Genomic DNA, 17050 nt, shown 5'->3' on the forward strand with positions numbered 1-17050 from the left:
TGGAGAAAACAAGCTTTATTATAATGGTTTGAGATTTTGTGCATGGTAAAGATATACACATGAATCTTGTTTCTCCTATGTTTCAAGACAGAATTAATTTAAAGATTTATTGTAGACTAAAGCATCCAAAATACTGTGGTACGTATGTAGCTACGAACATACAAACACTTTGATGCACGGCGTTTATTCTCTTCTTTAAATAGGCAGTCAGCATTTTGATTCATAAAAGAACAATGATGAGAATATATCAGTACCAATGTCAAAGAGCGCAAGATTTAGTGTTCTATACACAAAATATATGAAACAGACCTATAAAGATGGAATGTACAAAATTTTAAAAGAAAAAAAAAGAAACAAAAATCCCTCATACTCATACATAGGATTGAAAGGCTATAGAATTGAAAATGATCTAAAGAATTCTAAGAATAAAGTCTTTTGATGACCGAACATTCCCATGTCATAAAGCAAAAACATTTTAAGGCTGTGTTGCTTTCAAAAGTTATTGGAAGTGCTGTACATTCATTGGAACAACATAGCCCATTTATTCATCTATCTTAGAATATTAATAGCTTCCACACATTCTCCACAGACTATACAATCACTGCCACACAATTCATCTTCAGAAAGTGTAACATCATGATTTGTAGCTTACTGTCATTTAAAACAAAACAAAAAATTATTTATTTATACCAAACAAATCTTTAATGGGCACTTAGTTTCCTTTATGGCAATGCTAGATTCCTAGTTATCAAAAATATTAAAATAATTGTAAGTTTAAAACCCTGTAACATTTACAGAATGCAACAATATCACGACTTTCAATTTTAAGCAAAATGAAACAATGTTTGCAGCAAATACCTTCAATTTTATCTTACCTGGAAATGTCTTACTTTTAAATTATTAAACTAAAAATATTCCTCCCTTTTTCAGAAGCTGGTGAATAAGGAGGATACCGTACAGTTCAAATGTACATAAAGATTTTTTCCATCTGAAGTAATCTGCAGATTACCTGATGTTTATTTGCTGTTTCCTCCAATTAACTTAGTATTACCAAAGCATTTATGTGACCCCTTTAGTATTAAGGATCCATAGACACTTGCTAGCATACTGCTATTCCAGTTAACTCCCTTAGTACATACCCTGTATATTTAGTAGTAGAAGCAAGTGTATTCTAGTTGCATGGACCTGTTAGTATTTATTTGCCTCAAATCTAGTCGAAGAGTAAATTAAAAGAAGGTAACCTGGGGACTTTAGTTACTGGAGACTAAAGTTTGATCAAGATACTAAGAACCATTTTTTTTTTTTTAATGGCTAAGCGTCATAAAGGCTTTTTATTCATCTAAGTGGTCAAGTGACTCCACCCACCTCCCCATGTCCAGCAGGGGAGGTCTGTATCGGAGATACAGTTACTAATATCTGTAACTGGGGAGGGACTGCATCGTCACCGACCATTACATTCTAACTGGCAACGTTTTGCCGTAAGTGCCCAGGGGAAATTTGAATGGGTAGTTTTTCAGTGCTACTTATCATGAATGTATGACAGGTTCTGTACACGTGACAAACAGAAATCAAACAAAAATGGTAGAACAGAAACAAAAAGTCACTTATTTTATATCCTTCTCAGTTTACTAGAAACCATTTAGAATGTGACAAAACTCCATTTAAATCTTGTCTATTCATCTTAGCAGCAGCACTTTCCCCCTAAAATATGCTTACCAAGAGATACAGTAAATGCACATATGTATCCAAATTCGAAATGTTATTTATACTTTAACATATAGGATTATATATATTTTGGGGAAATATAGTGTTTCCTGGAGTGCCCATAGCATGTGTTTTAGGAACAGGTAGTGGGACAGGTCTGAATCAAAGTATCTCTTCTTTTATTCCAGTTTCGTTCCAATATTGACATGTAAAAAAATCAGCTTTGTGTTCCTTCTATTAAGGTACCCAGTCTAATACGTTATGATGGCTGGTTAATTTCTAAATTCACAAGAATAATTTGAATGTGCAAAAAACCCCTTTAAGTAAACGAGCCTTAAGATCCATGGCCTATGACAGAGTCTACAGAGGAAGCTACTTTCACTGGTGAAAATAAACTGAAATTAATTTAACTAGTTTAAAACCTTTCCTTTTAAACATTTCAGGAATTATCGAGTCTAGCTTATCTTTTATGCAGAAGGTTAGTTAATGGTGAAATGACATTCCTGCCCTACAGTGTAAGCTTCAAAGGGGCAGGGGGCTTTGTTTGTTTTATCCATGACTTTATACCCAGTGCCTTGAATAGTCTCTGGCACCCAGGAAGTGCTCGTTAAACATCAATGTTTAAATTCAAAGACTCATTTCACCACTGACATTAGGAAAAAAGAAACATCACATTCACATAGTTATACATGTGGGAAATGTTTTTTTATAGTACAGTTTTAAGGTGCTTTCAGTGAAAAAGGTCCCCAAGTCATTATCGAAAATGCCAAACATGACATCCTATTTGGTAGAACTGAGTAGAAAATCAAACAGTGGAAATACACCACATCTTATTTTACAGAATCAGATTTGACTAAATTATTCTTACCATGTCTCAAAATGCGTTTATACTTAAATGTAACTCAAGTTCAACTTTGTTTCTTTCGACCTGTTTTTCGTTTTGTTTTTGAAAGCACAGAAGGCCATTTTCTGACTAGAAGTCAACCAATACCAGCACTCCTGGAAAATGGCAAAAATGAAACCTGCTTTAGGGCTTGCTCTATGAGGACGGCGTTAAACGGTGCAGTTGAGGAATGTGCTGAAGCTGCTTCTGTCTTTCAGAGTGCTGCCTACTTCAATACACCAAAGGTTCAGCTAAATATATATATGATACATTCTACCTTACCCTAATCATGTATACATAGTCCTTTAATGCCTCTACAGTCATTAGACAATGATAAATAACCATAACATGCCCTTACCTGTAATGCCTTCGCGATAACACGACTTTGGTAACACTTGCTTTCTAAGGGGAGACCACTGATCAATCACATGCCTTTGGTTGACACCATCCGTCCTCCAAAGGGCTGCTTATGGCTCTCTGTCCTAGGATACTGGTGTCCTACTACATGTGCTGACATTTTGCAAGAGGTAAAGCTTTCGCATTCGTGAAGTGGGAGAGGAGAGACACGTGTGAGCGCACGGCACAGAGAATGTGACTGACTTTGCCTTGGTTACATTCCAGTGCATTAACCTGGAGTTAACGGGGCCCGCTGGTTTACCAAAAGGTAGCATTACTGTCGTAAAATGCCTTTCAAAGTATCAGGAATTTCAGGTTTCCCTGAAAATGAACTTTGTTTTTAGATACAAGGTGAGCAGGAGCGAGGTGCAAAGAAACACATGAAGAAGATCTTTGATCAAACTCAGAAAGGGTGGGAGATTTGCATTGATTTTTTAAGTGCTAAACTCAAGAGGCTTGCTAATCCCAGGTGGGAGGATTTTGTAAGACAGCTTTCGTTTTTTCCCAAAGTAATGTTATATGTAGTTACTGATAAACAAAAAATGTCACAAGACTAATCTCTACTGTAAAAGTGAGGTTAGAAGATCCCCTGGGTCTTGTGACCAAGGTTAAATAAAGTATATAACTATAACAGATTTTGTTTTCATCTTGTTTTTGGAAGCTCTGCACAAAAGCTATCACTCACAGGATTAACAAATGCCTTTAAATATTCTAGTTTTTTTTTAATGCTTGTTTGATTTGCAAAATTAGTTAAACTACATAAATCCCTGTCCTATATGACATAGTTCACAGGTGTAAAACTTTGCAGTTTTTATAGATTCAGTAGAAGAGATTTTTTTTTTAACTCTAAACGTGGATTATGGAAATCAGATATGCAGTTTTTAAGGAAATTGTTACATTCAGAAATAACCTTGGAAAGTTCACCGATGATTCCTTCTAGCAAGAAAAGTCTAGTATCTGGTCCTGCGTCAGGAGATCCATTCCAGTTTATGGTGTAAGATCTTTGTAAGGGGGTGTCCAGTCGCCCACTGTTACTGTAAGTACCGGTAGACCTTGAAACAGTGGTTTCCAGAGTCTGCAACCACCACGTGGCCGTCTGAAGTTAGGGCCAGGCCCTGGGGGCCATAGAGTGGATCAGCAGACGTGTTAATGTAGGACAAAAACGACCCACTTCCATCAAACACCTGTAAACATAAAGTCAGAGTGTGACAGGTGAAGTTTGAGGAACAGGAAGAAGCCGGGGTTAGGAAACCTCTGATGCTGACGTTTCTTACCTGGAAACACGGGCGCAGCCCCCAGGCTTGTTTAGGCCGCACTCACCCACAGCCCCTCCCTCCACTCACCGTGCCTGAGCCCCCCCTCACTCTCTGTGCCCCGTGTGAGCTGACACGCTCACAGAGGTCCCATGTGAGGGGAACGGCTCTGGATGGGGCCCGAAGAACAAACCACCCTTCTGTCTCACCCTGAGCTTTCACTTCTCCCCTTCCAGCCTCACTATCTTCTTTTATTCCCAAGCACAAGAGGGAAAAATTGGCAACTAGACCACAGAAGAATGTCCTGAGTCAACATGCAACAAGAAAATCGTACATTTGGACAGAAAGTGGTCTTTTTTGGTCAGTAAGCTTCTGCTATGATGCAATAAAAAGAACTCTTTCCCTTCCCAGGCCCAGACTGGTTTCTTCTGGCCATTCTGTTTGGCTTATAGGGTGTTTCAAAAGGCAGGTGTGATGAGGGCCACAGCACAAACAGCCGAGCATCTGTGGCCCTATTCAGCACTGCCTCCTGACTGTAGCCCCTTGTCTGCTGCTGGCTTCCCATCAGATACAGAACACCTTTTTCAAAAGTAGATGTCCACTGGGATAATTAAGCAAGATAAATACCCTGGAGAAATTAAAGTATGCAGTGTTACATTTAAAGTCTTGACCCCTTTCCTGAGAAGAGGACATCCATCATCAGATTCAACTGCCGAACACTGCTGTTCTCAGAGCGACTTGGGAATGCTCCTTGATTTGCCCAGAGCACCCTGGGTTGACTTGTTTCTATTCCACCTTCCTTAGTTTGGCACTTCTGGTTAGACTGTTTACAGCCTAATCACCTAACCAATGAACAAATGGAAAACATTCCAGGTTGGGGGACTTCACTTTCAACAAACAGCGATCACTCTAAACAAATAAATCCGTCTACCTGGATCCTGCTGTTCCCCCAGTCGGCTACGATGATGTTTCCATTTGAATCCACTGCTACGCCCGTGGGAGCATTAAACTGCCCGTTTCCTTCTCCATTTGAGCCAAACTTCAACATGAATTCGCCTTCCTGATTAAACACCTGTACGAGATATTTTTAAGTTATTTTAAACTAAGATAGTTAAGCAAACATTCTGGTTTTTAAAAAATATCTGAGCAGATTATTTAAGACATTCTTCAAAAACGGGGAGTTTACAAACTAGACCCCACATATAACTTGTGGTTCCCAAATTTACTATCTAAATCTGATTTACTATTTGTTAAACCACTTCTTTTTCTAGCTTATATCCGGTTGTATTACTATGTGAAAAATACTTCTGTTATAAATTATCAAAAATATACAAATATAAGGTACTATGAGTAAGTAGAGATGTAATTTCCAAACACATTATTCTTTTTGCATTTAAATAAATATCTAATTTCAAGAATAGAAATTGTATTTCTAACAGGATGGACAATTGCTCAAAGTTGAATCAGAAAGTAAGAGCTTTTTGTTAGGCCAGATATTCAGAATTTACTACGATTTTACTAAGTCAACATAACAAGAAATGTGGCTGGACCACACATTTATAGCAAGGAAAATCCAAGTGAGTATGTGTGTGCGTGTGTGTGTGATGGCAGCAACTGAGGAATAAGAAAATGGCTTTTTAAAATAGATTTTCTCAGAATATTTTAGTTAGAATAGATAGCCATAAGCTTTGATGAATACAGCCCATGAAGGAGGATGATGGAAGAGGGAGCTAAACGAAACTGCAGAATTCTCAAATTCTCTAATATCTGATAACGGCCAGCACTGGACTACTGTGGTTAATTAAATATTCTTATTAATAGAGTGTTACAGTATATGTACCAATTGTAGATTACTCAGATTACTAACATTGAGAGAATTAGCATTTTAATATGTGTTTAATGATAAGACTAGTAAGCATAACTTTTATCTTGAAGATCTGGTTTTGAACACGTTCAGGATGTTCTCTTATGCCTTCATTATCATGCAACACATGTAGAAAAACTCACTGACAAATCAAAAAGTGTTATATGCAAGGCACCCATGAGCGTGAGGTTTCTAAAACGAGGACCCGAGAGAGGTCACTAAGCCTGAGCACAGATCTAATCTGAAGGTGTTTTCAGAACCTTTTCAAGATTCTCTTACTGCCATCTCTGTGATCATGAAAGAGTAAAATGATGCTATTTCTTTTAGTTTCTTATGATGGGGAAGTGAGACGCTTCCAACTCTAAAGCCTAAATTTTCTTTAAGGTAAAATGAAAAAGTCGTGCCTGCTTTCTGAATTAGTTACATGCTTGCCAAGTAAATAAGCTACCTCTTTGGTTCTTTGAAAGGACAGAGACAAGAATCAACTTTTACTAAGATGCCGTGTCTTTAAAATCTTTTCTGATTCTTTTTATCTCCTTCACATAATTTTGGGATTAACATGTACCTACTACTATATACAAAATAGATAATCAACAAGGATCTAATGCAGCACAGGGAATGCTACTCAATATTCTGTAATAAACTAAATGGGAAAAGAATCTGAAAAAGAAAAGATGTGTATGTATAAAAGATGTATGTATATGTATAACCGAATAACCTTGCTGTACACCTGACGCTCATACAATGTTGTAAATCCAATGTTGTTGTGGTTTAGCCACTAAGTCACGTCCGAACTTTGTGACCCCACCGGGCTCCTCTGTCCGTGGGACCCCATGGACTATAGCCCACCGGGCTCCTCTGTCCGTGGGATTTCCCAGGCAAGATTATTGGAGTGGGATTTCCTTTTTCAGGGGATCTTCCTGACCCAGGGATCAAACCTGTGTCTTTGGCTGGGCAGGGGGATTCTTTACCATTGGGTCCTATACTCCAATACAAAATAAAAATGAAAAAAAAAAAAAGCTATACAAATAATCATTTTGTTTGCTTATCTCTCTAAGTCAGCATGTTTTCCTTGACATAATTCAAACAGTTTACACGCTTCTGCTCCATTCTGAAATTATGAAGGCTAATTTAATCTTGTTTTGCAATGAGGAAAATGTATATCGTGAAGGTAGCTAAAGAACTAATTAGCCCACTTGTTACCCTTGACCTATAGTTCAGGTTTTTATGTTTATCAACAGAGAAGTGACTTAAATCAAGAATTCTTGTTAACTGCCCACGTTATATAAAGAAAAAAAGCCCAACTATTTCATAAAAGCTACATGGCAACAATTGTCAAAGAGAAGAGAAAAATCAAAATGACTGGGTTTTTTCCCTCTAAATGAGAGAAAAGTTGAGTTTAAATAACTGCCTCTACAGTACTGAAAACCTGAAATGTTTTCACAATTTTAATGACTTTAAATTTCTCATATTTTCTATTTTTCCCACCTAAAATGTCATTTAATTATTTATAACTTATTCAGATGAAAGCACACTAAGAGGCAGAAGTATGAGCTGAAATCATTTTTATAGTTTTCTTTTTTGATAAATTTTTACTGTAAGTTTTTATCATTTTGATGACAGTCCTTTTCTGATTTCAAAATTCTGTTCACCTCAATACCACCTCCATTTGGAAGTCTTCCCTGATAGTCTTAATTATGGAAATCTTCTCTTTTTTTCCTGGATATTTAGAGAACTTTACGTGTACCTATTCTTCCTGTCTGTTTTGGCCGTGCATCTCTTTTGGCCGTTCAGTCCCGACCAGGGATTGAACTCATGCCCCTGCACTGGAAGCGGAGTCCTAACCACTGGACCACCAGGGGAGTCCCTATACGTACCCACTCTTAAAAAAGGCATTTGTTGCTCTCTGCCTTGCATTTTGGCTACTTACATATGTTTTCTTTCTTCCTACAATGTTAGGACTGGTAAATAGGAATCCTCCCACTCACCGAGGCCAGCTGGCTCACACAGTTGCCTCGAGCAAAGGGAAAGGAGAGGCTCTGAGCCCCAGCTGTGCTCAGTGGAAAAGGGCAGCCTGGCCACTGTCACGTCTTCTGCTGGGCGTGGTGGCACCTAGGCCAGGCCTCGCTGGCCCTGGCACCACTGAGACCTATACGGGTTTCCTTCTTGTTCAATGCACAACGGTTAAATGAAGGGCCGCTCTATAAACAGAGTGCAGAGGAGGGAGCGTCATGATGGCCCATGTGGTCCTTTTCTAGTTATGCTCGTCCACAGGACTGTGACAGCCCCCTGGGAGAATGGCCACAGGCCGAGGCTCTGCTGCCACTTTGCTGTGTGCATCCCTCATTCTCAAAAGACCTTCCCATTGTTCTCTTCCTCTTACCAAGCCTGGGCAGGTGTGTGTATGTGGAGGGGGACACGGATGGAGCCCTGCCACTCAGGCAGCAACTCTGGAGAGACCCATGGCAGGAAGCGGCCTTTCAAGGAAGCAGCAACGGTGGGCATCCTTCCCCTCAGCCTGCCCCAGCACCACGGCCCACTGTGCTCCCCTCTCTGCACGGAGACTTGGCCCCATCTCCAAAGCACGAGGCCTTTCCATTTATCTACCCAGCTTCAAGACACCTTCTTCCAGGAAGAGCTGGGGACAACCAGCAGTGAAGAGCATTCCTTTGGTGTCAGAATCCTATCCCTATTTAGCTCTTCCAGTCATCCACACTGGCAGACTGATGGTTAGATTTGAGTGCTCAATGGTTGTCTCTAAGCGCAAACTTGACTCACTGGCCTCCCCTATGCTGTCTTCTACCCTCCCTCACATCTGCAATGCCTGACTTTAAAACATTTAAGTGAGCTTACTTACACTTCTAGGATCAGTGCAAACCTGTATCACTTGATATAAACAGAAGGTAACCCTAAAAACAGACAAAGAACTCTGAAAGGAAAAGTGTCTGTCAGGGCACTCCCAGGCCACCCGACATTGCACACGTTACACGTGGAGCACACGTTACACTCGGATAAGCTTGGTCTAGAATGCTAGCAAGCGTTTTCTCGTTCCAGTAAGTGAGACACTGGTTTTGAACCACTCTATTTTCTCCTGATTTGCTCATAATAGAGGTCAAATCTTTCTCCCCACTCTACCTACTAAGGAAGATGTAATACAGTGTTTGGGGGAGGGGTGGGGAGCACCACGTGTGTGAAGGATGTATGAAGGACACTCTATGAATGGATGCCAGGGCTGTTTCCCTCCCCAAATCTGTTGCGGCAGCAGAGTTCTAATATCTACTTTTGTTTGTAAGGCCCTAGGTGCAGAAAACTGAAAAAAGTCATCTGTTTTAATTTATCAAATAGCCACAAAACATTAAGCTTCAGAAAGTTCTGCCTCTCTGAGTTCAAGCAACTGCTTTTTAAAATTTAATTTTCAAGTCATCTCCATTTACACCAGTTTCAAATTAAGAAACTTATTGGCACAATATTTTGTTCACTTTTCTGACTCTGCAAAGTCTGTGTGTCCAAATTAAAACCTGCATCTTTTAGGAGAAGCAAAGATCTGCTCTTTTAGGTTAATCCCCTAGGTCCTGTGTGTATAGGTGAGTCTCATGTTTTCTCCCAGACTGATTCCTGTATTAAAGCAATTGAAAGTTAACAACAATTGATGTGTTTATGGTACCTTGACAGAATGATTATGGAAATCTGTAACAATAATCTCATTATTGCTATTTACAGCTGCGAAATGCGGACCTGAAATAAAAATAAGAAAAAAACATGTGATAACCATAACAACAAAAATGATTACAACAACACAGTAGTTACAGAACTTCATATATTAACTTAGTTATTTAAGAAAAAACAAAGAACTATAGATTCGGTTCTTAAAAGGTCATTCAGCCAGACCTCTGGCTTCAGATAACACAGATTCGATAGCATTCTACACTTGTGGCTGTCTGCTCTGCCTTCTTCCAAATCAAGCTGACAGTTCCAGCAGCCCTCATGGAGTGGAATGAGCAGTAAGCATCGGAATTCCTTCTCCACACCACCATCTGAAAGTCACCTCTGCCAGCTTCCCCGACAGTCACACAGGGAGGGCCCTCAGCTCCCACCGAAGAGAGACATGGTAACTCTTGGGAGCACCGAGGGAAAAATATCCAGCGTGTAATAATTTTTTTTCAAGTAGCTCAGAAACCCACACTTTATAATTTTGGGCGACATTCAGAATTTGGCAGAACTGGAGACAAAGCATAAAGAAAGATTATGCAAATTAATGTGAACCGCCAAAAGCATCCTTCTCAAAAGAAGTAATCAACTGTTTTCAGCCTCTTGCAGATGTAAAAAAAAAAAAAACGAGGTAAGCCTGTGACTGCAAAGTGGCACACCAAAGAGAAAAGTAAAAGAAACCGCCTTCCCTGTGCTATTCTACACTTCTGCTCTCGTATAACCACTTAGGTGAAAAATATTCTCATTCAGAAACTTAAATAAAGCAACAGTCAGGTGGAAACAGGAGGCTCTCCATAGTTCCTCAAACATTTTCATTTAAAAACTATTTTATTCAATGTTAATATCTGAAGATTAGACTTCTGAGTTGCCACCAGTAAAAGCCCACACGGGCTGCAGTAGCACTTACTGCGGGTAAAGTCCCTGAGAAGCATCTAACCATGCTTTCGCTTAGATTCCATCCCCAGTGTCTTTCCCAAAGCCGGCAAACACACTGGGGATGCGGCGCCCTCAACATGCTCCAACATCATGCAACTGTGAGCAGAAGAAGCATAAAAAAGGGGGTTTACATATTACCATCGAGTGTACCTGCAAACTGCCTGTCCCCATTGCCTCGGCTACCAAACCTGGTGACTATTTTCCCATTCGGCTGGAAGATGAAGACGCAGCACGCCTTGTTATCCACCACGATGATGTGCCCGTTGCGGTCCACAGACACTCCTTTGGGCCCCATCAACTTTCCTGATCCGATTTTTGTCTGTTAGAAACAAGTGCGGAAATGAAGGTGAAAGCACTGCAGAGCATGAAGACGGATGAGGGTGTCAGCAAACGCTGACCTGGCTGTTCAAACAGGCGCATAGCTACTCATGGGCCACAATCATCTGTCTTGAAAATTGTCTTTTTCACATCCATTATCTGTTACTGATATTTATATGAAATCATTTTTTTAAGGAATCACCACCAAAAATGTTCTAGAATCCCCTTAACCGGAGTCACAATTCCTCTGTAAGGAGGCAGTTTGGTGGAGCAAGGGACCACTGGATTAGGAGTGGGAAGACAGTCTCATGCTTGTCACTCACTTTGTGTCCATTTTGCTATAGCATCTGCCATAGCACACATTGATTTTTTTCCTTAAGTTTTAGATTCTTAAGTATTATAAATGTCAAAAAGTGACCTTAATCACTTCCACTGCTACTTCTGGAATATGTATAAAGTAAAATAAAGTAAGTAAAGCATTTAGAGTACAGTACATATTAAGCAGTCTTTAAAAGGAAGCAGTCACTTTCTTTATTAAATATCATAATTAATATCAAAGTGGCCAGGCATCTGCCATTGGACTAGAGCTCCACACAGGTGGATATCATGTCTGTTTCATCCAGCACTGTGTACTCAGAGCCTAGCACACTTCCTAACAAGTACTCAACAAATATTCACTCAATATATTAACTTGAAAAGTCTAGCATTATTGCAGGGTAATTCATTGAATGGTTCCAGTCTTTGCAGTATTTTAAAATGGGATAAAAGCATTAGATTTCTATAAAACATATACCATACGCATTTAAGACCTTACTCTTCTGAGTATAGTGTGTGTATCAATGCCTGTTTGTTGTAAGATGCATGTCTTATATCTTCAATAATTTTGTTTCCTAGAGTACTCATAAAGACGGGCTTTATTCATTCGCCCATTTATTTATTAATTCCACAAACGCTGATCGAGCCCCAGTGTGCGCCCTGTGGAAGAGGTAGAAACAGCACCTGCCCTCAGCGACGCCTCAGGGCACTGTCTACTGCGCCCTGTTGGAAGTGCCCAGTGTCAAGGGTTAACTTTGGTAGATTTGCGAGAATTCAATAGGCCATCTCAGAAGCCACGAGGAACAATACCCCAATGATACAGGTCACACACAAGGGAGCAGAAGGTGCATCCAAGGTGAGGGAGCAGGGGGAAAGGGTCTGGGAGGTGACAGGGAGGCAAGAACCACAGTCCTCCCTGGCACCAGGCTCGGAAAGTGTCAGCTGAAGCAGAGCTCTCTGTGCTTTAATGAAAACCTTCAGATACTGAAAAAGGCAAGGTACAGAACAGTACCCCACCTGTATTAAATATGTGTTTACATGCATATACATTCCTGGAAGAGAAATTAAGAAACCACATAGTGTCTATATGATACAAAGTGGTATTAATGGTGGCAGGAAAAACTCTTTTCATTTTATACTCTCCTCTGTAGACTTATTTGAAAAATCTATTTGCATATATTACATGTTAACTTAAAAACTTAAACTCTGAAAAACATTACATTCTCAAAGGTTCTGTTTTAGACCCCTTATTTTCCCTTTCTCTGTTAGTGCTATTCTGATAGGAATATAACATAAGTTTCGCATGTAACTTAAAGTTTGCTAGTAGCCACATCAAAAAGAAAAAAGAAACAGGGAAAATTCATTTTAATTATGTATTTATTTAATCTAATATACAGTAAGTCCCCTACAAATGAACAAGTTCCATTCCAAGAGCGCATTCATATATCCGACAAAGTTAGCCGAGGTACCCAACTAATACAATCGGCCATACTGTACTGAAATAAAATTGGATGTATTGTAATAGGTTTATAGTACTTTTCACACAAATAATACATTAAAAAAATACAGAAAACGTTTCTAATCTTACAGTACAGTACCTTGAAAAGTACAGGAGTACAGTGAAGAGCTGGTGCTTCTCAGCAATACCAACCACGTCACCATTGCTTTCATGCCTACTTCTGACATCCCGGGCTTGAAATAAAGATATTGCACTACTGTACTCTATAAAGTACACAAAAGCACCACCTGCAGAGGATGCGCACAGGCAACAATGTGCACCAGACATGCTGGGAACACACGCTCGCATCTGTGGAAGTCTGCAACTTGAAGGTTCATATGTAGAGGACTTACTATATCCAGAATTTACCATTTCAATAAGTGATCAATATAAAAGTTATTAATGAACTGGTTTACATTCTTTGGGGGGATTAAATCTTTGAAATCCAGTGTATACTTTACACTCATGGTACAACTCAATTCAGACTAGTCCTCTTTCAAGAACTCTGTATTCACAAGTGGCTTGTAGCTACTATATTGGACAGCTCGACTCTACACACTTCTAAAATCTCATTTATGCTATGGCATCAGCTTTCACTGCCATGTGTAAGATTCTCAAATCTGTATCTTTAGCCGTGGCTGATTTTATCTCAAACTCAATCAACATCAAACCATTTAAAAAAACAAAAAGAGATAAAAAAAAAAACACCCCAAACTAGCACCTCTGAATTTCCTAATTTCTTTTATGACACCACAGTTTGTCCAGTCACCCAGGATCAAAATTTCAGAGCAAAGTTCATTCTGTCACCATTCTGAACCTCAGTTTCCTCATCTACAAAACGGCAGCGATGACATTTGCCTCCTGGGTCGTGCAGATTCTGGAGGATAAAGGAGTGTCAGACACACTCTCCCTCTCTCCCACTCTCTTCAGTTTATATTATACCTGACGGGCAGGATTATCTTCTGTCCTCACAGAGACATGCAGATATGTGCAGAGAGAAGTGGAGAGAGGGAGGCGGGCCCCACACCCCCACAGAGGAGCTTCAGGCTCAGCGCTGGGCTCTACGTTGCTTCAGTCATGACCAGCTCAGACCCCATGGACTGTAGAGGAGCACGGGATTCTCCAGGCAAGAATACTGGAGTGGGTTGCCATGTAGGATTTTTCATTCTTGTAAGTTTATAAATTACTGAGATTCAGATCTGATCTCTTTAGAACAAAGAGATACAGTTATTCAGAAAGGAAATACTGGCATTCTTGCAAGGGAATCTGTTGGTTAATTTAATTCTGATATTTGCAATCTAGCTCAAAGACCAGAGACTATAACACAAGAGCTTGCAAAAAAAACTTATATACTTCCATGTGTGAATGGAAGTTATGGCAGTAGAGATCAAAGGTAAGAGGGAATTCAGATGCTTAACAAGAACATCATCATTACCTAATACTTTGAATAATGGTTGTTACTTAGAATGACTCAGTCACATAATACCAAGTGGATGATAATTATGTAGCATAAAAACAGAAAATAAGGGATAACAGCCATTTGAGAACTAGCACATGTCTAAAAGAAAACAATGCAAATGTTGAACCAAAACCTCTTTTTCCTTCCACTTCCGTTCATCACTCCTGATTAGCTGCACTAGATTCTCCCAAGTGAAATAAGAATTACTGACAATGTGTCCCCTATTTAAACAGAATACTAAGCAAAGATATTTTAGACCCTGGCTTTGGAAAAGTTAAACGAAAATATTTAACTCAAGAAATGTGTCCTTAAATTGAAAGAAAAGATGAGGTATTTTAGAATATGGTGGCCAGGGGTCTCTTTACCTGTTCTGAGGTCACAAAAGGTTCCCAGATGGACTGGAAGATGTAAGTCAGGAGGGAAGATGGAAAGGAAAAACTTAAGAGGCAGAGAGGAATCAAATTAGGCCTAAGAAGTTGGTGAGTAAAACAAAGAAAAGGAGATAAGAAACTATATCCTTAGAACTATTAGGAATAAATACAGAGAATCTAAATGTGTGTTAAGAGTTTGTTTTCCTGAGCATCTGTTTAATTTTACTGAATTCCACCAAAGAAGAAAATAAATATCTCTCTGTTTATGGTCATGGGCATCACACTTGGATGAAATCTCATTAAAGTACAAATGTTTTTTCACTTCATAACCTTTTAGTCTTTGGATTTTGATTAAAAAAAAAAAAGGAGTATGTTGCAACTATACCATATCCATTCCCCCAAACCTCTAGGGGGCATAAGTGTTCCTTCATGTTTATTCCAATTATTACCAACAGTCTTCCCACTATCAGAATCCAGTTCTTCAAGAAGAAAGCCTATTACATACAGAATACTGAACCACTGAATGAGAAATGTTTGATACAGGAAACCTTGCTTTCTTAAATATAAAACTACTGTTTCAAGTTGTTTTAATATAATAGATATAAAATATTTCAGATATAAAACTTTCAATAACTATTTTAGTGTTAGTTTTTAAATTTGAAACAACAGGTCATGGTTTTGCTAGAGTATTAAACTAGAATAAATGGGTTATCTCCAAATTAGAAGAGTATTTTCAAGAGGTCACTGAAGACTGTTCATTCTAGTAATGATAAAGCTGTCATATTTGGGTAAGCCTTACCACAAATACAACTATGAAAACAAGAGGACGAAGTTAGAGACACAGCAAGACAAGAGAACTTGTGCATATTGCCATGATACAGTCATTAAATTAGCAGTGGAACAAAAAAATAAAGGACAACTGAAGATTGGTATGCAATATGGTGGAATTAGAGTTGATAGCTTTTTATTCTCCAAGTCTGAACAAAAGCTGCCCCACGAAAACAGAGGCTCCAACCTGAGGGTTAATAAGTACGTAACTTTTTAAAATTAAACTGATGGGGTGACTGTTGTGATCTAACAAACACACAAAGGAAAATACAAATTCTTCCAGTAAGAGACTAAGTGAATTTCACGCATCTTTAGGATTTCAGAATAGATTATGAAGAGCACCGTCCCCGTATAAGTCTGGACAAAGAAGGAATGAGCACCAGGAGCCAGCATGAGGTCATGAAGGCGGAATCGTAGCTGATCCAACAGACGGGATGCTTTGGACAGGCACTGGAAAAGAACGCTTCCTGGATGCCTATTTCACACCAGGCACATATAAAATCCAGAAATAATATCTCATGTAATCCTTATCCAAATCCTGTAAGTCAGATTTTTTTTAAATCCAAATTTGCAACACGAGGCCATCAAGGCTTAAGAAAGTCATGCAATCTGCCAAACGTCAAACAGTTAATAAGCCGCAGAACTGGTATTCCAATGAGTTAAAGTTCATGCTGTCCACTGACAAAGAAGCCTGGACCAGCAGGGGCCGGGACGGGGACGATACTGCACACGGCCTGCAAGACACTGCTTGTGACAAAGTGTTGCATCATCTTGGGAACAAATGTAGAAAATGGGTTGGAGATGATCTTGTTGGAAAAGAGATTTCTGTTGTCATCAAACAGCACTCTATTCCTCAGTGATCGGCGGAAGACACAGAAGATGATGCTGGGAGTGACAACAAGTACACTGAACGATGGGTTCCCTGCACGTCGTAGCTCAGCTCACATTTTCTCTTTGGAGACAGCCCCCGTTTTCTTTTCCTTTCAGTTCTTACATTATGAACCACAACACTATGGTTCAAAATTGTACCAAACAATTTGTGACTGACTAAAGGCTGACATGGTATGGACCTGACAGAAGCAGAAGATATTAAGAAGAGGTGGCAAGAATACACAGAAGAGCTGTGCAAAAAAGATCTTCACGACCCAGATAATCATGATGGTGTGATCACTCACCTAGAGCCAGACATCCTGGAATGTGAAGTCAAGTGGGCCTTAGAAAGCATCACTATGAACAAAGCTAGTGGAGGTGATGGAATTCCAGTTCAGCTATTCCAAATCCTGAAGGATGATGCTGTGAAAGTGCTGCACTCAATGTGCCAGCAAATTTGGAAAACTCAGCAGTGGCCACGGGACTGGAAAAGGTCAGTTTTCATTCCAATCCCAAACAAAGGCAATGCCAAAGAATGCTCAAACTACCGCACAATTGCACTCATCTCACATGCTATCAAAGCAATGCTCAAAATTCTCCAAGCCAGGCTTCAGCAATACGTGAACCATGAACTTCCTGATGTTCAA

At 39.5% G+C, this 17050-nt stretch overlaps 1 protein-coding gene across 1 annotated transcript in view; it reads right to left on the minus strand.

The window, feature by feature from the left end:
- The window catches only part of TRIM2 (tripartite motif containing 2), a 128288-nt gene continuing 111238 nt past the window's right edge, over nt 1-17050 (minus strand). Inside the window, exons 10-13 of the mRNA XM_010840799.1 lie at nt 10895-11063; nt 9765-9835; nt 5168-5308; nt 1-4167 (exon numbers count right to left, since the gene is read on the minus strand). Of these exons, the coding sequence (XP_010839101.1) occupies nt 4015-4167; nt 5168-5308; nt 9765-9835; nt 10895-11063 (534 nt within the window). The 3' untranslated portion in view covers nt 1-4014. The remainder of the gene's footprint in view (nt 4168-5167; nt 5309-9764; nt 9836-10894; nt 11064-17050) is intronic.

The sequence above is a fragment of the Bison bison genome, unplaced genomic scaffold (genome assembly GCF_000754665.1).
Source record: "Bison bison bison isolate TAMUID 2011002044 unplaced genomic scaffold, Bison_UMD1.0 scf7180017864146, whole genome shotgun sequence".
NCBI lineage: Eukaryota > Metazoa > Chordata > Mammalia > Artiodactyla > Bovidae > Bison > Bison bison.